At 35.3% G+C, this 24,022-nt stretch overlaps 1 protein-coding gene across 2 annotated transcripts; it reads right to left on the bottom strand.

Moving 5' to 3' along the window:
• Nucleotides 1-6,026: 6,026 nt before the first annotated feature.
• On the bottom strand, nucleotides 6,027-9,389 carry LOC131046617 (trifunctional UDP-glucose 4,6-dehydratase/UDP-4-keto-6-deoxy-D-glucose 3,5-epimerase/UDP-4-keto-L-rhamnose-reductase RHM1). Of its 2 annotated transcripts, XM_057980392.2 has the most exons (3): nucleotides 9,222-9,388; nucleotides 7,367-9,108; nucleotides 6,027-6,941 (listed from the first exon to the last, which is right to left on the bottom strand). In XM_057980392.2, exons 2-3 carry the CDS (start codon nucleotides 8,936-8,938, stop codon nucleotides 6,486-6,488), a joined length of 2,028 nt encoding a protein of 675 aa, XP_057836375.1. In that variant the 5' UTR covers nucleotides 8,939-9,108; nucleotides 9,222-9,388; the 3' UTR covers nucleotides 6,027-6,485. The 2 variants fall into 2 exon arrangements, with proteins under 2 accessions (XP_057836375.1, XP_057836374.1); XM_057980391.2 differs by having other exon boundaries at nucleotides 7,367-9,389.
• Nucleotides 9,390-24,022: the final 14,633 nt, after the last annotated feature.

A 24,022-nucleotide genomic window follows, 5' to 3' on the forward strand; every position in this document is an offset into this window, starting at 1 on the left:
GTTATGCTAGATGTTTAAGTTTGTTCATGCTCTGTCCTATTTTGTAGGAATATGGGCATTTCTTTGTTTCCATGGTCGAAATGTTGTTATATATCGTTAGATGTTTGTTTGCATCTCTAGTTCGAGCACTAGGATTTTGGTCTGATATAGGGCTCGACCTTCTACTATGTAAATTTTTTATTATTATTAATATAAACTATACAATTTCATCTTTTTATCGAGCAAAAAATATTTGAGCCATCAATTTGAGATAAATCTAGATCATCCATTTATAACTAATTATTAGTGCATTCTCATATAAAAGGGTCATTAATTGATTATATTGAGAATTGAAAATTGTTGATGATTGTAGAAATAAACAATAAACAATTTTTATAGTTCAGTTTCCTTCATGGTTTCCTCTCATTTAGGGAAATTTTATTAATAATTATAGTAAGCACATATGAATTTCTCTTTTAGATCATTGAAACCTTGCAAATTGTAAAGCGATTTGAATTCCCAAAATTTCTCTATGAAATATCATAAAGTTACACCATTCTCAAGGTCCTTTGTGGTCTCTTTTGTAATCTAAAATTTTGTTAAAAGTTTGCACTTCCTATGCATAATTGTGACAATGTCTAATAAAGCATAAGTTAGTTATGCAATGTTCTACACTCAATCTACTAATAGTTTTGATAGATTTTCATATTAGATTCTCTAATTGCTTTCCTACCTCGCCTTCTCTTTTTCCATTTTTTTAGGGTGAAATACAAGAAAGTTGTTAATATATTCAAAATTTTATCATCTTTAAAAATCTATGCACATAAGTCCCTTTGTGAAAACAATGTCACAATGAACAAATAAGTCAAACCACAAGTCAAGACTGGACATTTGAACCCTTGGGCTGATTGAATTATGTTCTAGAATTTTATTCACTTTCAAGAGATATATATTCGTTTGTGAATTTTATCTAAATTGATTGTGACTAACCTCCAAGTCAACATTAACCTCGATTCTCAACTCGTCATTCAAATCATGCAATTAGGATCCCCTTCCTAGCATTTTTTGTAGAAGCCTAGCCTTTTTGTGCATCTCATGTGACAGCTTTGACATTCAATTCTACTGATCTTTACCATGCACCATCACCTAACACCAATGGACTCCTATAAAATAAAACACCCTTCCTTCAACTTGGTTTGGCTCATATCCATGCCAACAAACACATATATAGTTAGACAAGTTCATTAAGGCATCATGTCTCATGAATAATCCAAAAAATTATAAACTTAGTAAATAATTCTGCAAATGAACATTTGTCTTAATTTTGATTAACATGTGTCCTTGTCAACACTTCCTACACTTCAACGAAATTGTTATGTCATCAAGCCCTTGTAAAATAATCCAAATTGCTTTGATTCTTCAAAAATGTTCATATTGAAGTATATGAAGTTAAAATCAAGAATCGTAAAAATTTAGCCTGAATACCAAAGTAAAAACGTGTTATCTAAGTCCACTCTAGTAATAAGGAATTAGTACAATAATATAATTAGAATCCAGACTCTAATCATAATTAATGATTCATAGGCTAGTTTAATATGCATAGAACATTACATTCATGGTACTTGTATAAAGATACCATAACCATTTCTAATTTTATCAGATTTTACTAGTTTTCAAAACAACTCAAATACAAACCATGATTTTTCAGTTATCAGGTCCTCAAGATTTTATCTGATCACTAAGTTTTACAAAAGTTGGGAACGATGGGTTATTAAAGTTTTTGCACACTAGTGTCTGATGATCTCCACGGTTTTTATACTGAAATTTCCTTAAACATTGAGACATGAAAAGTGCCCACCCATGAAAAAGAAAAGAAAAGAAAATATCATTTGTAATGCCAAGAAACTCCCTTGTGAGGTGGATCAAACTGAACATGTCAGATGGCTGCCTCAGTACACTTTAGTGTGGATCCAACTGAAAATGTTACCTGTGTAAATATTAATTTATTGATATATAAAGCAGTTCTGAACATTAAAGAAAAACAAGGAATAAAAGGACAGAACTAACGACAGTTCATAAATTCAAATTTAGCTTGGAGATTGAAATGTTTACCTGAGTTAATGGACACAACTGAGACAAAAACTCCTGGCAGAGGACTTTTTATTACATATACACATGGTTGAATTTTGTGGAATTTTATATTAGTAGCTCCTCTTCGTATTGTCTAGTCTAATATGCAGTGTCAACAAGTTAGAGCTGCATTTTGTCAGTCCAAATAATAATCACAAGCAATTAAATATGAATATGAATTCAATAGACCTTTGGTCTGCTGGTGAAGTTGAAAGGTTCTTAATGAGCTCATCGGAGATCAAGTCTTGCTGGATGCAAAGATCTGACATCATAATAGATGAAATCAAGATCGTGCCCTGAGCAAATTTGGGAGAATAGATAACCCTTAACTCTTGACTCTTCATTAAAGAAGATGATAAATCTTCCATCCAAAATGAAAATGAATATGAAACTTGATTAATATTGAACTTCAAAATCAGAATGTTCATGGAGGTCTTAATAACAATTCTAAGAAGCCCACAATTAACTGAGCTCTTATTTGTCAGATCTAAAACATACTCCGATGTTACTGTGGACTTTTGAGGGTCCAAACTGATAAAACAAAATTGGTCTGGTCAAACAAATCTTGTGAGCAGGTTCGGATGTTAAGCGCTTCAAAATTATTAAGTTCTTTTTGCATTTTGAGAATGAAATATGAAAGAAAAGGGTTTAGAATATAAAGTAATGTCCATCCAAATACACAATATTGTTTTAGGCAAGTGAAATCATAATCTTCACAATCAATAAATTCATAAATGTTTAATCAGCTTTTGATAAAAAGATTTTGCATGAAGTGAATTTGGAGACATTTAAAGTATTGGACTAATTTGACCTTATCAAACAATCAAAGTTGGTATTATAATGGAAATTTTGGTGACAGTACTTTCAAAAGACTTGTGAACATAACTGAAGTTTATCATATGAGAAAGTTGAGTTCCGCTCTAAACTTTGGAGGCATTTGAAGTATTAAACTAGTTTGGTCTTGTAAAATAATCAAAGTTGATATTATAATGGAAATTTTGGTACATGGTACTTCCGAAATAATTGTGAACATAACACAACTGAAGTTTATCACATAAGAAAATTATGTTACACTCTAACCCAAATCACATCAGAGTTGAGTTCATGACACCAAAATATTCATCATTTCTTATTTACCAGGGAACCTTTTGCTTTTTTAATTATTTATATTGGAATTGAGCCAAAAGATCATTTACATCCCTTGAATGCAAAACAGACTTACTGATGAGCCCTTCAAAGATTCATCATTTCTTATAGTAGATGCTGCAAAGCTTTAAAACACCTAAAGTACATGTCATATTTCCTTTGTCTAACCATCCTGATTACTAAACAAAAAAACTTTATAACTTATAAGGCTGAAGGCATTCAAATCAAATGAAACGTAACCTCGTATAAGAATTCCACAAAGCATATTGTCAATATTTGTGTCATACAATGGGTTTGATTTCTTGATTGCTAAACAGAAAGCCCTATAGTTTGTATGGTGAAGATATTCAAATCAAATGAAACGTAACCTTGTATAAGATTCCCACAAAGCATATTGTATTATTTGTGTCAAACAGATGATCAAAAATCTGTTATATTTTTTTTTTGCCTTACTACCAGTCAATTTGCCGCTTTTCAGATCCACCACATCATTAAATTGCTTAAATGATCAAACCACAAACAAACAAATCTTCTCTGAAAACAAAGAAATTCTCAGGACAAATGAATATTCAAAATAAATTAAATACATAATTGTTTGATGGACTTCAGATTGATTTGAATCAAGAATCTTATCTACGAGAAATAAGGAAACAATGAAAGAATGAAAGCATTTAGCTGATTTGGCCTTCACATCAACAAAACATTGTTCCATATAATGGAACTTTTGGTGCAGGATATGAATAATATGACCTAAGATTCGTACATGAGAAAGCTGCATTGCAATCAAACCCAAACAACACAAAAGCAAAGTTAATTACACCAAAATATTGATCATTTCTTCTCTACCAGGGAGATTCTGCTCCTTATCTAGTTGGAAACTAAGCAAAACAATCATGTGCATTCTTTGAATGCAAAACAGACTTAGAGGGCATAAGTGCTAGACACAAATCAATGTTTCAGAATGCAGATAATGATGTTTTATTGGAAATCAACTGCATAATAATCTCAATAGGGGTTTTGTGAACCACTACTCATGAAATATGGATAGATCGAGACTGACTAAATCTCAAATAAATCAACTTACAAATTTTAATTTTACCAACCCATTTATTTTATTTTAAATTCTTAAAAAGGGCAAAAACCCTATAGAATGAAGCAAAATAGCATGTAAAAGTACAAAGGCAAGCACAGAAGTGCACCTATCAATTGCCCAACTCGAAGGAAGGTTCTGAAATGAAAAAGAACATAAGCCTACACAAGATTTTCCAAGAAGAATATTGGTCAATATTCGCATCCTTTGCCTTGCTACAAAGTAATTGACATATTTGTGTCATTTCCACATTCTTCAAATTGCCAAAATCATCAGAGCATTGTTTACATTAATGTGTCAAAGAATCAACATCTCCAAAAGAAATCAACTCAATCCAACTTCTTTAAGTTTAAATGAATCCAATAAGAATACATTTATGAACTTGCATGGGTCATAGTTAGAAAAGAGAAAGATAAAGCATTTTTATGTTAAAGATCCATAGTAAAGATACATAGGTCTGCTATTGGACATGAAGTACCGTATTAACCATACTAGCAAAATTCTCTATAATCAACAAACCAAAAGATATTTTTTTCCAATTAATTGGGATTCAATCAGGAAAATTTTGGGTTACAATTAGAAAGAAACATGGGCTAGGGTTAGGGAGAAATTCAGAAAAAAGCAGTCTGCATGCAAAGTCACAATTTATCAACAATTTCTGCCTCTATGATATTAACTGCTCCGAACTTTAACCTGTCTAACAAACCACTGGAATGATCCACAAGCAGAAACAGCAATAGAGATGCAAAGGTAGAATATCAACAAAACCAATTGTAAAAGAAGCACTCAGATCAGGAACAAGGAGAAAAAACTACATTAAGATAATTATACTAACAACAATTTCAAAACTTAGGAAAGGCCAAATGGGACTGGAATATGCTGAAAGAAAGTAAATATTGTATGAAAGGTTAGTAAAGCTGCCAACTGCCTTGCCAGAGATTTCTTCGATTAACTGATCAAATAAAGTAGACTCTGACACCATGTAAAGCATGACAGAGCGTCTGACTGTGGGCTTTCCAAAATGCACTACCTCCAATTCCATCAGTTGCACCATAACATACAGATATCTAGATTCTAAAGCAAATAAAGCAAACGCCGAGGGGCAAATATAGGTTAAGTTATGACAAAAGGCCATGGAACATTACTAAGACATTTAGCTACTGTTGGTGATAATTTCCTAACAGCAACACATTGATTGTAGTGCTAAATGTCTCGAACTAGATGCACTTAGTAATAAATACGGGTGCTGGTGATCAGCAAGCTTTACATCATAGAATAAAAGTAGCAATCAAGAAACTGATAAATAATAATGTTGTTCTTAATGCTATGAGAGCCCAGAATTTGGGTGAAGAGAGTATTTCAACAAGAGGACTTGTATTATGGCAATACTCATTAATCTGGAACAAATAACATTGCCTTTCCATTGTGTAACACAAAAAGCGGCTACAAAATAATCTAGAAAACAATACAGAACATGCACTGTCTTCCGAATTCCTTTCAGTTTCACATGATACACAGATGAAATATACTGCATAATAGAAGTCATAAACAGCAATACTGAATTCAAGTCCAAGCATCTCTTATATTTCCGAATAAAAAACTTGAATTAAAATAAAAGGAAAATATAATCAACCATCAAGCTGATATCTTTCAGCCTGTGAAGAAATGTAGCATGAACAAGTAAATTAACTACTGCAAATACAGTAAAGCTACATTTACTAAATAAGTAAAAACATCAATGGCCTTAATTTCAGCCAATGTTGAGTAAGCCCTGATAGAATCTATTCTAAACAATCAAGGAATATGATCAGATACAAATCATCACCAGTAACCTACAAATGTTCTTTAAGCAATGAGGACTTCTTCCACAAATTTAAATAATAATGTTAATATAGATGAATATAACATACCCTAAAAGTGCCTCAGTGAGGACTTTCACTATCGTGAACAATAAAAATGACCTAACAATTTTAGAATGTAGAGAGCAGTACGATGCAAGAATAGTAGAACCTGCCTAGTTATATCCCATTTGTTAAAATTTCCATCGAGGAGCTGAAAAATAATCCCAAGAGCCACAGAACCTGATGAATAGCCCCCAATATAGCCTTTGGGAACAATAAAAGCTCAACATGTTCTAGACTCAATTTGCCGAGCTTGTCTTCTTGTTGGGCTCGAAGACATATTTCAGAAGTGAATCTTTTATTGACAGCAACTGTGGAAATTCTTTCTTTAGTTTAGTTGCATCCAGTTCATTATTACTCCGGGGGGCCACTATCACTTTTGCCTGCTCTTCAAGAGTGAAGTTTTTCCACTTGAAACTAGGATCAATGTAATCTCTATGCATCTCCAAAATCTCATTATGGCTCACAACACCAGGGTTTGTGAAATTCCATATGCCCTTGCAATTCCTTTTTGCCATCTCAATTGACAGTGGCAGCAACTCATCAAGGATTGTCATGCTATTTGGTATATTCACAACTTTATTATACCGGGTGATCTTTGTGATGAAATTGCGAGGGTTATTCAGGTCTGATGAGATAGGCATTCGAACCCGCAGAGTGCAAACATTCTCATAATTCTGCAAGAGATCTTCTACCTGAATCCAGAAACAAGGATTGACTTATGAGCAATGTTGGATATAACTTCTGACTCAACTCAAATGGCAAAAAATGAATGCAATAGCAAAATCTGATCAGATAGGTTGAAAACTTGAAAATAGTATAATGAACAATGCAATAAAAACAGAACAGACCATGAGCAGTGCTATTAGACACTCTGATATACTACTATATGCCACAAATATAAACACAGATCTATTCACCTATTGTAGTTTTTACAAACATTCCAACATTCTTGAACACAAAACAATAAAATAACCACATGGTGTAGTTTTATAAAGAAAGACTACAAAAAACGATGAAGTGGATTTGAATTAGGTCTTTTTGTCCAAAAACTCTGGTGAAGAAGGTAATTGCATTACATAGGAGAAGAAAATCAATCTAAATTAAGTAAAAACCATACCATTGCCTTCGTTTTGGAATAGAAAGAGCCAATGAAGTTGGGTTTGTCTTCCTCCTTGAATCCAATTCCGCTTCCCTCAGGGTGGGCTTCATCATATTCAAAAATGCAGCCAGTTGCAAAATTCACAAGCAAAAGACCATGCTCCCTGCAAATATCAGCTAAATTCAAAGTACCTGCCACATTGGTCCGGATGGTCTCGGGCTTGTGAGACTCACACCAGTCAACATTAGGCCTACCTGTGACACCTGCAGCATTTAACACATGAGTGGGCTTAACATTCTCCATGTCCATCTGGATCTGAGATCGATTCTCCAATCTGCCACTTCCATACTCGAACGCTATCCCCTGTTTCTCACATATCTTTCCTAGAAGCCCACCAATCCAGCCATTCCGTCCATAGATCAAAAACTTAAAGGCGGACTTCTCAACTAGACCATTTGAGGTATTGGCCACACAATTTTCCTGAACAGCATTGTTGTAAACCATTTCGACCCCATCATGCCCTTCTGTATATTTCTCAACCCCTGCCATTGTAAGCATTCTTGGATGAGGCAAAAGAGCCCCAGAAACATCACCCCACCAATTTGGGTGGCTAATGTACCACTCCATTGTTTTCTGCAGCCCTTCTTCCCATTTGGTTCTCTCACACCATCCCAGATCCTTGAGCTTTTTATCATCCAAATAATACCTTTGGTCATTGAAAGGCCTATTGTCTACAAACTTAATAACCCTCTGTGGATCCAATGAAAAAAGCTTACAGATATCCTTAGCTACATCTATTACCCTCCTTTCCTTCTGAGTACCAATGTTATAAACATGCCCAACTTCACCCTTATGCAAAACAACCTCAAATGCCTCAGCTACATCCTCACAATATAAATAACTTCTAACATTGGATCCATCACCATGGATAGAAAGTGACTTACCTTGCATTGCCAGAAGAATGAATTTGGGTATGAGCTTCTCTGGGAATTGATTGGGGCCATAAACATTATTCCCTCGTGTAGTAATCACGGGCAAGCCATACGATCTCCCATAGGCCATAACCAGCATCTCAGCACCTGCCTTAGTTGCAGAGTAAGGATTTGTGGGCAAAAGCTGAGAAGCCTCATGATTACCCTCAATGGCATCCTTTTCCGTTTCACCATAGACTTCATCAGTACTCACATGAATGAATCTTGTAATCTGCCCAGTGACCTTGCATGCCTCTAGAAGGACATGAGTCCCATAGATGTTGTTCTTGGTGAACTCAAAACTGTTGCCAAATGAATTGTCCACGTGGGTCTGAGCTGCAAAGTGCATGATGGTGTCAATTTTCTCTGTAATCAGAAGATAATTCACCAGATCTGCACTGCCAATGTCACCCTTCACAAACTTGAAATTAGGGGATGCCCTGGACGGCTTCAGGTTCTTCAGATTGGAGCAGTAGTCCAGCTTATCCAATACCACAATCTTATACTGTGGGTACTTCTTTACAAGCCTGTTAGCCACATGGGAGGCTATGAAGCCTGCTGCCCCTGTGATGAGTATGTTCTTGGGAACATACTCACCGCTACTGCCATTATTCTCCATTGCAGAAGAGATACAACAGAGAACTAGATATCAGAATCCCCCAATCGCAGAATGTTTCCAATTCAATGCAGCTTGTAGATCATCAGCTGACCCCTCTATATATGCACGAAACAAGTACCGAGATCCAATGCCCAATTTGTGCCTAGTAATCTAAGCCTCTTAGATATTCACTGATCATGCAAAAATCCACGGAAGAATATACATATAATTTAAAAGTAAACACACAGATTTAAATAAAACAAAAAGTAAAACAAGAACAAAGACACCGTCAATTTGTACGCACTTCGCTCATGCCTCGTTGTTGGCCAATTGCGTGTCTTATTAGCCCAGAGAAGGCCGGTTAAAACTTATTCTCTTTCTTCACAATTGCATCAAAATTACAGGCCATATGTAGTATCACCATGTGCGGTAAGAGTGGAAACTTCCTGACTAGGCCTGTTATGTGGTAGTTGCATGTTTAAACAAAGCTTCTCAGACCATTAGGTATTTAATAATGGAGGGTATGAAAGTAAATCTCTTTCCTTCCAAATTTAATTCTCTCACAATCAATTTTTGTCATACAAGACACGTGATGGTGGGGAACTTGGTCCTAGTCTCTTTCTCCCTTGGAGGCGGCTTCTCACAAGGAGGACCCTTTTTTAAAAATTTAATAAAAAGAATTTTAATGTCCACCTAAATAAAGATTTAATGCTACTTGAGGGGACCATTTTTAAGTAATCCTTGGGCCTCTTTATTTATTTTTATTTTATAAAATAATTGTCTAAGGGATGAGGTCAAGATATCTTTCAATCATTGGTTCTTAGTCGAAGAGGTTTCAGCGTATAGGCTCATGCCCTCATGTTGGGTGACAAAAACTACTTAATGAAGGCCCTCATTGCGCTGGTGTGCTTGTGCCCTTGCTTGGTTGGTGTGCTCGTTGGACCTCCATTGAAAAAACAAATTGTCTAAGAATTTGTAATTCTTTTTTTAAATAAGATAATATTATGATGAGTAAGCATACATTAAATTATTGCTATCAAAGTTGTTTAAAGGGTTAGTCAAAGTCATTTAGAATCAATGGTCCAATTGTGCTTCTAAAATTTGAACTTCAATAAATAAGATGATAAAAAAGTATATCATCATCTTCAACAATTAAATTAGAAACATTTAATAAATAAATATCTTTTATAAGTAACAAGTTTTTTTTTTTTAATTAAAAGAATACAAAAATAGATTACAATAAGTAGACTAAAAGACTAGCAAGGGGAGCACAAAGGATATAGTCCATAATCAACATATAAATAAGCATGTTGATTTTAAATGAAAACACAACACAAAGTATATTAAAACAATAAAGTGTGAGTGTAAATATTAAATAATGTTAATGGTAAATTATATATAAAAAATATTCTTACTATTAGCTAGTATAATATTTTCTTTCTCTAACACAACTTTAAATATGAGTGATTTCCTTTAAAATTATTTTATTAAAAAAATGCACATCTATGTAAAAATATAGTACCAAGTAGAAAGTAAGACAATAAGTGTAATTGTGTGAGCATTTTACAAAATTTATAAAAGAGTCCATATACAGAAATAATAAAAGAAGAAAAAATTAATAACTATATAAAATTATTATAATATTTATGTGCATCATTATTTTTATTAAATCATAATAAATAATAATTTTAATAAAATAATTATATGCTTTAATAAAATAGTAAATAGCTTTACACTTTAATAAATAAAGCAGTAGATAAATATTATACCATTAAATATATAATTAAGATAATATCTTTATAATATAGTTAAATATAGAATATAAATCTATTTAATAGATATCAAATATGATATGTTATATTCATTATATTATTTGATCTTCTATCAATTTATATTATCTCAAAGATTATATATATGTCCAAGATGTCGTTTAGAGGCAATTATTTTAAATTATATAAGAACAAATTATATGGTCTTGCATTGAGTAGTTTTTGGGATATTAAATTTTGTGTGAATATCTATCTTAATAGTTGTTGTGCAAAATAAACCGAATACCCTCTATCAATTCATGAACTCTATCAAATTATTACATTGTGAGCAAGGATGGTTATAGATCAAAACTCTCAGATTTCCTCTAGGTTATATTTTACAAGGCCACTTTATAGCAACTATAGACATTCTTGTAGTTGAACAATATTGTCTAGTGATTCTCTATTGAATACTCCACCCAAATCCTTGTCTGAAAATTCATGATCATAGTTAGCTATCACTTTGTGCACTACACTACTCCATATGATTTTGTTGGGTACCAATTTACCACAACTTCTTCCCTAATAACTACATTGTTCATCAATAACTCCTTCATTACCATGCTATCATGGATATTTACACAATCTAATAGCTTGAGGTGATGACATGTATTGCACTCTCAGTAGAAGAACCTCAATATTGAAAATCTAATCCACGTGTACATGAATGGTCTCATCAAGTTACACTTCTAGAGATAATTATAAATAGTGAGCCTTCAAACCATACTTCTTGATGTCACCAGACACTAATATCATTTATATAAATCTATGGGAGATACATACATAATTATGAAGGATTAAGAAATCTTGTTTGAGGGTTGCAACCTCTTTCATATGACATGTAGGAATGATACTTATGAGATCATTATCTTTACACCATTTGAGTCGTATTGACATACAAATAAAATTATGTGATATCTTGGATATGTCTCCATGCATCCATCTAGTCAAATAAAAGTGTCTCTTCTTCATTCTTGATAGCTTGATTAACCATCTAGGTAATCATCATATTGGCCTCTCGATAGATGTGCTTGATGGATTAGTCTTGGATGTTGCCCAAGATGGGATGAATAAGCTCAAGCCTCTTGATTAGTTTCTAACTCATTATTGTCAAATGATGTATAGAATCGATGCAATTCAATGAATCACCTTCAATCTAGGTATGACATGAATGTTCTTTTGTACACAATTTCAAGCCTTCATATAGTGCCTCCATTTTTTTGTCATTTTTTTTAATTTTAGGTGGCCATTGTTTTGACAATGGCCAAATGAGGATACTATTATGCCTTGCATGTACACATCCTATTATTTTACTTTAAAAAATTAGGGGCTCTTTATTTATTGTCCTCTTTTGTCTTTTTTGCCTTTGTTGTAGCTTAAGTGTTAATTTAAGTCTCTTTGATCCCTCCACTTAGTGTATTTTTCTCTCTTTTGTAGAGATCTCAAAGTCCCAAAGAACCCCCAAAACCCTTAAGGCCCTAGAGTTCCAAAGAACCCTATAACCCATGAAGGTCTTGGAGCTCCTAGGAAATCCAAAACTTATTAAGTTTTGAGACTTTTGAGATCTCTGAAACTTCATTTCTCCCACATTTTTGGTGTATTAAGATTGTCCTTTTTCAAAACTTGAACCTTGGAAGGAACTTGAAAGCTTAAGTTTTGAGTTTCATCTCCCTTCAGAGGTCTTATTCCTACCCCATATTGAAGCTTACACATATGTAAGTCTCTCAAGAGTTTGTATTCTATTTTTCCCTCATTTTGTCCTCACCTTTGTATTTGAAGCCTTTATTTTACACTTACCTCCCCAATATTATTACTCACTATGATGGATTGAGCTTGGAGACCAATTTTCAAAGGATTTCTTGCATGTGGAGACTATTTGCCTAGTGTTTTAATTCACCATTTCTTCCCCCTTGACCTCTTAACCATGGGATAGGTCAGTTGTCCTTCCTTTTTTCTCTTAGTCATGTTTTTCTCTCTCTCCTTTGAGTAATTTTTTTGAGATATTTTTTATGGTAGTAGTTTTGTGGCAAATCATTTTATCATAGAAACTATTTGTTTCTAGTTTTTACTAGTATAGTTTCATTTTATATATTGTTGTAGGCTAGGGTATTAGTTTAAAATGTTGTATTCAATACATTTCTACCATTTTAGTGTGAAATTAATATGCGGATCTAGGTAGTTAGTGATTGGAATTCTTAATATTTTTGTTTCTAGCCCAGCTAGGTTCATTTGGGTTTGAATTTTATGAACTTTGGGTCTCATTCCCAACCACACTCTCACCCCTACATTTTTTTCTAGTACCCTTCTCAAATCTTAGATCCTAGATGAAATTATTGAATTTTAACTTTGAAGTATTATTTGTATGTATTCATTTGTTCCCACTCCATGCATGGTCATACTTGTTGATCCTAATGGACTTGATATTTTTTCAAGGACTTGAAATAGTTTGTTCCAAGTCTACATTTTGATTTTCCTCCCAATATCTACTCTGGCATACATTATTAGTTCTTCATGAACCATAAACTTTGGGGTTCATCAAGGACTTAGAGGCCTTAAGGTTCATGCTTACTTTCCCTTCATGTTGTACCTTTCACTTCACAATGATGAATAATGATGAACAACAGATACCCTAACTGGTATTGAGAGGGGGGGTGAATCAGTACATACAAAAACTTTCCAACAATCTTATCAAGCTAAAATAATACTAACCGGTTGTCTTCATCACTGAACTTAACCATGGCAATACCGGTTAAACATAGTAATACTTCAGACAACATAGACCGGTAACTCTGAACACTTCAAATACATTTAATACTCGATAACTACTTCACCCATAAACATATGCATGTGGTGTATCAACAATACCATAACCATTAGCTCTGCATGCATAATCACTTAAACAAAGAATACTTAATCATCATATGAAAAATGCACAACTCATGACACACTGATTTTTCACGTGGAAACCCAAATGGGAAAAACCACAGTGGGGATGAATACCCACAAGCTTGTCTTGAACTCTTTTGAATCTCGCTCTATTAGGAGCCTAGTCCGGTTAAAGACTTTACAATAAGGTTCTGCTAGGAACCGATCCTGTTAAAGATCACCCGGTTAAGGGATGGCTATATACCCTGTTAAAGGTTGAAACCCTATTAAAGGTTACCTTGCTAGAGGATTTAAAGAACTCAATGAACTTGAGTCACCTGGTTAGAGGATTTACAGTAAGCCTGTTGAAGCTACCCAACAAAGGGATTTTCCTTTTGTTGAAATGGTTAGAAGACAACAGGTAAAGCTTTGATCTGATAACAACACTATATGCTAAGGAAAATCCTTTTCAGTTCCTCTACTCTGCAATCACACTCTGCAGTTTTCTCTTATTGGTCTCGTAAGTATCTCATCACTCAGATACACACACAACATTTGCCAACAACTTACAATAACAAACATCATCGACCTTATAGACAACAATTAGGTCAGTAGCATAAACCCAAAACCCTAAGCATTTTAGGTTTACAATACAAGCGGTCCAATCCCGACCGTCCAAAACACTTTGCATAGAGCAATACAATTTCAAACAGATCACAAAACAATCTGCATCGTCCATTCTTCATCGCACATAAAAATCAGTAACTCATCACGCTTTCTTCTCATACTGCTAAGAAGAATGTTCATTCCCGAGGTAGACATTTAATGCAGTCGATCTTCACATGCAAGATCCTCAAGGAAATCCTTCACGTGCACAAAGCTGATGTGGCATCACTATCTCATCTTCATCTCTTTTCTAACTCATCACAAAATGTCATCGGTTGCATCACACAAGCGAGATTGCCAAACCGGAAACCCTAGAGTTGAGACTACCAACTGGTAGTCATACTTAGTGAAACCCCGACACCGGTTCACTGCATCTCTTCATACCGGTTCACCAACTTCTTCCAATCTACATACCGGTTCACTTGCACTTATTGACATCGATGACAACATACATTATCATCATATCATCATGTCGGTTCATCATATGCCAACAATCTCCCCCTTTGGCATTGATGGCAATACTCAGTGTAGCATCGCAACAAAAAACATCATAGACTAGTGTATTCTGCATCATCAAATATCTTCTCCCCATACATCAGATATCTTCTCTCCCTTTGACAACAATTCCAAAGTGGAGGCACAAGGTTCCATTCTCCACTATGTTGCTCCCCCTATGGAATAACATCCTTCAACACACCAATCCTGGAAGATTTGACACTGTAGTACCTGACTGATGTGGAGCACACAACTTTAGTTGACTTCATGAAAGGGCTGAATCCCTAATTCACCTCTCAAATAGGTAAATGTAGTCTTCGGTAAGGGCTTAGTGAATATATCTGCTAGCTGCTCCTTACTGGAAACATGTTCTACTACAACCTCCTTATTCTGAACCTTCTCTCTCAAGAAGTGATACTTAAGCTCAATGTGCTTAGTTCTAGCACGCAATACCAGATTCTTGGAAATATTTATTGCATTTGTGTTGTCACAAAATATATTCACCGGTTCAGATACATGTACTTTGAAACCTTCCAATACATGTTTCATCCAGATTGCTTGAGCGCAGTTCATAAATGCTGCCACATATTTTGCTTCAGCTGTAGACTGAGAAGTACAACTCTGCTTCTTACTCGTCCATGAGACTCGTCTTCCACCAAGAAAGAATGCTCCACCGGTTGTGCTTTTTTGGTCGTCCACATTACCTGCCCAGTCGACATCGGTATATAATTTGAGATTAAAGTCACCATTATATGGATACCACAATCCATAGTCAATTGTTCCTTTCAGATATCTAAGAATCTGCTCGACAACTACCAAGTGGGATTCTCTGGGACTTTTATGAAAATGAGCTACTATGCCCACTGCATGAGCAATATCTGGTCTGTTGTGCACCACATAGTGCAGCTTACCGATCATTGACCAGTACTCCTTCTCATTCACCAACGCTGAATCATCTTCCTTAGTCAGTTTACAACCGGTCGCCATCGGTGTACCAACTGGGTTTGCTCTCCTCCATGCCAAAGGTCTTCAATACCTCTTTGACATACTTGGATTAGGTAATAAAGACACCCTCTTTCATTTACTGAATCTATAAACCAATGAAGAACTTTATCTCTCCAACCAAAGACATCTCAAATTCTTTCTTCATTTCATCTACAAAAGCATGACTCATTTTATCATCTCCTCCAAAGATTATGTCATCTACAAATACTTCACAGATTAGAATTTGATCACCTTCAAATTTTAGGTAGATGTTGTTATCCTCACTTGTTCTCTGAAATCCAATCTTCACAAGATGAGAGTGTAACCGTTCATACCATGCCCTAGGTGCTTGTTTCAATCCATACAGGGCTTTGTGTAATCTACACACCATGTTACTATCTTCTGATAAGGCAAACCCATCCAGTTGCTCAATATACACTTCCTCTTCTAGGATTCCATTCAAGAACGCAGACTTCACATCTATCTGATGAACCTTAAATCTCTTAAATGTTGCAAATGCAAGTAGCATTTAGACACCTTCCAGTCTATCCACAGAAGCAAAGGTTTCTCCATAGTCTTCTCCCTCTTCCTAAGCACATCCTTTGCATACAAGTCTTGCCTTGTTCCTCACAACTATGCCTTCTTCATTTAGCTTATTCTTGAAGACCCATTTGGTACCTATGACATTCTTGTGTTATGATCTGGGTACCAAGGACCATGTTGCATTCTTTTCTATTTGGTCTAGCTCCTCTTCCATCGCTTTAATCTAGTCTTCATCTGTAAGTGCTTCTCTGGAAGTCTTGGGCTCTAATTCAGAAATCATGCAAGAGTTTTCTTTCACCTTTCTTCTTGCGAGTATCCCCGCATCTTTATCTCCTATGATTTTCTTCAGATCATGATGTAGTTTCACAGACCTAGGAATGACTCTAACTGGTTCTGCTAGCTTTTCCTCTTCTTCTTCACTGACTTCTTCTTCTTCACCTATTGCAGCTTCTATCGGTACAAGAACACTGAGATCTTTACTTGTTTCTTTCTTAACCGGTTCCCAGAAGGCTATACCCAGTTCATCTTCCACTTCTTCGTTGCAGGTTTCCTCAAGTTCCTCAAGGGATTCATCAACCCTGACATTGATACTCTAAACAATTTTCTGTGTTCTATTGTTGTAGCACATGAGAGCTTTTCTCTTAGTGGAATATCCCAGAAATATTCCTTCATCACTTTTAGCATCAAACTTGCTCAGATGCTCACCTCTCTTGATATAACACTTACTACCAAACACTTTAAAATAACTCACAGTGGGAGTTTTCCTTGTCCAATACTCATAAGGGTTTTTAACTCTACCTTTCTTGATGAGTACCCGATTCATAGTATAGACTGTAGTGCTCACCGCTTCTCTCAAAAAAGTGTGAGCAACCTTTCCTTGGATCAGCATTGTTCTAGCCCCTTCAACTGTAGTCCCGTTGTTCCATTCTGCTATGCCATTCTATTATGGTGTCCTTGGGGCAGACAACTGCCTCTTGATACTGCTATCGTCATAGTACTTGTTGAATTCATCAGAAGTGAATTCACCTCCTTGATCAGTTCTTAGGCATTTTATCTTTTGACCACTTTCCTTCTCTATCAATGCTCTAAAGGCTTTGAAATTTCCAAACGCCTCACACTTGTCTTTCAAGAATGTGACCCACATCATTCTTGAGTAGTCATCGGTAAGAATCATGAAATACCTATGTCCCTGAATACTTCTAGTTTTCATAGGACCACACAAATCAGTATGCACAAGATCAAGTAAGTTTTCTGTTGAAAAAGACTTACCTTTGAAAGTTGAGGAAGACATCTTCCCAAGTTGACATTCTTTGCACAAAGAATTCTCTGGTTTGTTCAACAAAGGCAATCCTCTTACTGCCTTGATCTTACTAGCCTTTACAATATTATCAAAGTTCATATGACAAAGTCTCCTGTGCCATATCCAACTATCATCAAACTTCGCCATCAGACACCGACTTATCTTGGCATTCAACTGAAACAGGTTACCTCTGGTTTGCTTACCAGTGGCAATAAGTTCACCACTTTTTCCAATTATACTGCAGACTCCACCTTTGAATTCCAGAACAAGTCCTTTATCATTTAGCTGAGCAACACTCAACAGGTTATGCTTAAGACCTTCTACCCAGTAGACATCATCTGCACTGCTCTTTTCATTCAGTGAGATGGATCCTTTACCTTTTACCAAGCATGGTGCATCATTGCCAAATCTGACAACACCTCCATCATATTCTTTTAGAGAAAAACTTTCTTCGATCACCAATCATGTGGTGAGAACAACCACTATCAATTATCCACTCACTAGAGTTGTCAATGCAAGAGACAAGTGCTTTCTTGTCAGACACTTCTTCCTTTACAACTACAAATACTATGTCTTCATTTTCTTCATCCTCAGATTCTTCATTAGTAACACCTTCATCCACTGCAACAAGACAATTTCTTCTATTTCCTCCTTTATACTTTCTAAACCTCTCTGGTTTATCCTTATTCTCATTGTTAGGACAATTAACAACTATATGTCCTATCTTATTGCAGGAAAAACATTTTAAAGGAAGCTTACCTCTGTATTTTCTAGTACCTTTTGGAAGTCTCTTGGCAAGAAGAGCTTCAAAATCCATCAAAATCTCTTCATCATCCATACCTCTACTTTGCATGGATTCATAACTGGTACTTGCTTCTTTTTCTTTTTTGGTTGGTGCAACAGATGCTCTAAAATCTGACTCAGTCTTTTGAACACTACCATCATAGCTATTCAACTCATATGTAGTTAACTTCGCAATGATAGAGTCTAAGGATACCTTGGTTTTGTCAATAGACCTTAGTTCCTGAATAGTAACAACTTTGATTGCATAGACCGGTAACAATGATCTCAAGACTTTACTGACAATGGTGGCATCATCAATTGTTCCACCAGTGCTCTTGATATCTCCAACAATAGTCTTGATTCTTATGCCATATTGTTGAATGGTCTCGCCTTTAACCATCCTCATGTCTTCAAATTTTCCTCTAAGGCTCTCTTCCTTAGCTTGCTTTACATGCTCATCACCGCCATAAATAGTTTCGAATGTGTCCCATACATCTTTAGGAGTGTCCTTATCTTGTCCATCAATGAACTCAATATCAGACAAACTGCTAATAAGGGCTTCCATGACTTGCCCATTTTCTTGAATCTCTCTTTTCTGATCATCGGTTAAAGTGCCAGTGGGAATTACATAGACATTCTCAACATAGCTCCAGTGTTGAGAACCCAAACTCTTGATATAGATCTTCATTTTGTCCTTCCATATTTTGAAGTTATCTCTATTGAACTTATGACCTTCCCTCTTCATCATTAAGGCAGGATCTTTTACCTCAAGCGGTTAAGCTTATATCACCGAGGACCTGGAGTAGCTCTGATACCAATTGATGAATAATGATGAACAACAAATACCCTAACTGGTACTGAGAGGGGGAGGGGTGAATCAGTACATACAAAAACTTTCCAACAATCTTATCAAGCTAAAACTATACTAACCGGTTGTCTTCATCACTGAACTTAACCATGGCAATACCGGTTAAACACAGTAAGACTTCAGACAACATAGACCAGTAAGTCTGAACACTTCAAATACATTTAATACTTGATAACTACTTCACCCATAAACATATGCATGTGGTGTATCAACAATACCATAGTCATTAGCTCTGCATGCATAATCACTTAAACAAAGAATACTTAATCATCATATGAAAAATGCACAACTCATGACACACTGATTTTTCACGTGGAAACCCAAATGGGAAAAACCACAGTGGGGATGAATACCCACAATCTTGTCTTGAACTCTTTTGAAGCTCGCTCTATTAGGAGCCTAGTCCGATGAAAGACTTTACAATAAGGTTCTGCTAGGAACCGATCCTGTTAAAGATCACCCGGTTAAGGGATGGCTATATACCATGTTAAAGGTTGAAACCCTATTAAAGGTTACCTTGCTAGAGGATTTAAAGAACTCAATGAACTTGAGTCATCTAGTTAGAGGATTTACAGTAAGCCTATTAAAGCTACCTGGCAAAGGGATTTTCCTTCTGTTGAAATGGTTAGAAGACAACAGGTAAAGCTTTGATATGATAACAACACTATATGCTAAGGCAGATCCTTTTCAGTTCCTCTACTCTGCAATCACACTCTGTAGTTTTCTCTTACTGGTTTGGCAAGTATCTCATCACTCGGATACACACACAACATTTTCCAACAACTTACAATAACAAACATTATCGACCTTATAGACAACAATTAGGTTGGTAGCATAAACCCTAAACCCTAAGCATTTTAGGTTTACAATACAAGCGGTCCAATCCTGCCCATCCAAAACACTTTGCATAGAGCAATACAATTTCAAATAGATCACAAGACAATCTGCATCGTCCATTCTTCACCGCACATAGAAATCAGTAACTCATCACGCTTTCTTCTCATACCGCTAAGAAGAATGTTCATTCCCAAGGTAGAAATTTAATGTAGTCAATCTTCATATGCAAGATCATCAAGGAAATCCTTCACGTGCACAAAGATGACGTGGCATCACGATCTCATCTTCATCTCTTAGCTAACTCATCACAGAATGTCATCAGTTGCATCGCACAAGCGAGATTGCCAAACCGGAAACCCTAGAGCTGAGACTACCAACCGGTAGTCACACTCCGTGAAACCCTGACACCGGTTCACTGCATCTCTTCATATCGATTCACCAACTTCTTCCAATCTGCATATCGGTTCACTTGCACTGATTGACATCAATGACAACATACATTATCATCATATCATCATATGCCAACACACAATACACCATCTCTATTGTTGCCTTTTCAAACCTCAAATCCATGTGAGAACCTAGAACATTAAGTTTCAATTTCCAATTCCCCTCTAGAGTTCATTCATTAACACATCATTATCCTTTTACCCTTTCAAATTTTAGACCCTAAAAGGAACTTGGAACCATAGGTTCTATTTCAAATTACCATTCAATTCTTGACCTCCATAGTTTAAGCAAACATTGAACCTTTTGAGGATTTGAAACATGTTCCAAGTACCCACTCCATTATGCAACCATACACCCACTAGCCTTTTGTTTATGTTCTAACTTCCACTTCCTGAATCCTAGTTTTAATTAGTATAAACTCTAGGTTCCAATTTCTATTTCCAATATGACTTTCAAGCTTGCGATTTGACTTAAAATGGCAATTTTTGTGTGAAAACATTTAGTTGTTAGGATTACCAAGGACTATCTTAAGTGGGTTTTAGGCTTAATTGGTATCTCCTTTAAGTAACTCTCCATTAAAAATTAATTAATAAATGAATCACACAAAACTGGAGAATTTATTAGTTTTCTTGGTCAATATGCAAGATGACTGAAAAGATAGAAAAGTGGACAAGTTGTTTGCAACCATGAGGTATGAGTTTCTAGTAGTCACTAAGGTCTCCAAGATTACCTCCACCATTTAAGACATCATTAACATTAATTGAGATCAAATTGACTTGTTTTATTTTCATGAAATTACATATAGAGATGGTGCCACTCTTAGATCTATGATAATTGCCAACTCAAGATTGGCCCACATAACTAGATTCATCGCCACAATACAAAGTCCAAAGATAGTTCTAGCATATGCTCAAAGTTATGAAACCAAACACAAGAACATCAAGAGACCCAACTAATAATGCCATTTGAATATCTCCCCTACTCTCATAAATCGTGTCTTTTACCTCGCGTTCAAGGCAACATTAACAATAGTAACAGATGATACCAACCAAAAGGAATATGAACAAGATAATGAAGGTCGTATAAAGAACCTAAATATATCTTGGTTGATGAAAGAAAAAAAATCACCAAGAATCCAAAGAACCTAACAAGATCAAACTTCCAAGGGGAATTTGGTGACACGACCACCTTGTTAAACAAAGTTATGGGAAAAATAGAGTCTATGTTGTATCACACCTATTTTAGGAAAAGGTACCTTGCATAAAGTTATATTATAGATTAATATTATTTGTGGTACACCTAGGGTATCTATGAATATGTACATCACATGGGTTAGACATTATTGGGGCCACTTTATGTGTTTTTGATAAAGATAAACGGGTTTTACATGGACCCGAAACCAGAAGTTTTACAAAAGTCGGCCATCAGCCAAACAGACATAAACCAACAATAAAACAAGGGAGCACCCCAGAACAGACACGAAAGAAAAAGAGACACAGATAGCAAAACAAAAGCACTCAAATAAGAGAGTGCACCAGCGCCTTGTTCTTCTAGATGGTAATCTTATTGATTTCCTCTAGTTCTTCCATAATGAATCTGGAGGTGCCCTATTGTTGCTCTTGCTTCTGGTGGGGCCACTTTATGTGTTGTAGGTAACATTGGGATAAATATTTAATGTAGTTTTGCATATTATAAAAATATTTAGTATTTGGGAAACTTGATACCAAAAAATAAATAAGAGGGGAAAGTTTTTTAAGCCCATAGAATTAGTCACATGGTTTATGTAATACCACTTGGTGGTTTTGTGCAAGCTTATGTCTATAAAAGAAAGCACATGAGTAGTTGTTTAAGATTGATTATTTTGGCTAAGACTAACTTTTGTGGTTGAGCATCTCTTATAGGTTGCATATGTGTGAGGGTTCGGAGCATGGATTGAGATATGTGATTACATGATTATCATTTTCTTGTTCACATGGAGTGCATGATAGAGAGCTTGATGCTTCATAGGTATTCATGGAGACTCTACAAATGTATTCCAATCTTTATTACTGAATAATACATTATATATGGATACTTTTTGGAGGATGGGTTTTTCCCTCTTGAGGTTTTTCCTAGGGTATATCATACGTCATCATTGATGGTATGTTGTCTATTCTTTTGCATATAGAATATGATTACTTGAGATCTCCCTAATATTATTAACACTTGAAAGGAGTAGTTTTTCTACATAATTTAATACACGACTTTGTAAGAAAATAATGAATAAATTTACAAGGTATGAGGGTGTTGTGCATTTTTTTTTAGATATGTGGTTTTGAGGTTTACATATTTGTTGGGTATTTGGAAGATCCAGGGTTATGAATCTAGGTTGGAAAAGGTTTTTTTTGGGGTGTTCATTATGAGTGTTTTATAGAGGAAGTTTCACAAATGATCCATTGAGAAAAATAAACCTCGTGATAGGATTCAAGAAGCCCCAAATATAAATATTGAATTTAAATTGAACCTATTTTGGTCACTTGAAAAAAAAAAATCAATTAATATTTCCCCTATCCTTGTCGTATGATCAACAAAGAAGGTTGAATTAAAAAAAAAAAAAAAAACTAAAAAATATCCTATGTTGTAAGATTTTATTTTAAAAGAATAAATTGAGATAGAGAAATTGAGATAGAGAGCAAGGTTGGGGAGGCGGGGGGGGGGGTGGTGGGGGTTAAAGACCCATTCGTACTATATGGTACTTGTCATTGTCGATCATTATCAGGTCATGTAGGATACACAATCCCTATTGGTGTAGGTAGGCCCTCAAGCCCTTCAAGAATTGACCTACAACCCTTGGGAGTATATAAACTTTTTTTAATTGCTAATTTATATATTTTTAAATATGACAGAGTATATTTCCCATCCATCATTCATGCACCATCTAGGCATCACCATCATGCTACCTAGGGGTCACCATTTATAGCCAAACTAGGTTTTTTATTCAAAGAAGCATACCTTTCACCTCAAGTGTTAATTTTTGACTTCCAATAGTTGTTGGAAAGCCATTTTCAAGCACTACACCATGGTATTAGTGGGTTTTCCATTTTTTTCTATTTTGATGGAGAAATGATAGCTGGAAGTTACGTTTTCTTCTTAGACTTGGAGAAATCTTAACTTGTGCATACAAAATTAGATTTTGGACTTCTCATAGTCGATGAAAAGAGGGTATTCTATAGTATAATGTAAATTCTAATGAAAATGAGCAAGTATATGATCATACAATACCAAATATGCAAGCACAAAGGGGATGCAATAGCATTAATGTTCAATACAAACAATAAAAATAATTTGGAGCAATATTACAAGGTCAATATCAAGTTGTGTTAAAGACAAATGAGACTTCACCACTTGTTACAATGTACTACCACAAGGAGAGCTGGAGTGCAATATTTTTTCCAAGAGAGTGATAAAATGAGTGAATGAGGGTGTGGATTGTGTTGAAATAGAGAAAAAAGGGGCGGGTCATCATT

The sequence above is a fragment of the Cryptomeria japonica genome, chromosome 10 (assembly GCF_030272615.1).
Source record: "Cryptomeria japonica chromosome 10, Sugi_1.0, whole genome shotgun sequence".
NCBI classification, from domain to species: domain Eukaryota; kingdom Viridiplantae; phylum Streptophyta; class Pinopsida; order Cupressales; family Cupressaceae; genus Cryptomeria; species Cryptomeria japonica.

Coding starts and splice junctions, on each gene's coding strand:
- LOC131046617 (XM_057980391.2), bottom strand. CDS start 8,938: ATGGAGAATAATGGCAGTAGCGGTGAGTATGTTCCCAAGAACATACTC. Junction 6,942..7,366: donor ATTCCAAAACGAAGGCAATG/GTATGGTTTTTA, acceptor TTCTGGATTCAG/GTAGAAGATCTCTTGCAGAA.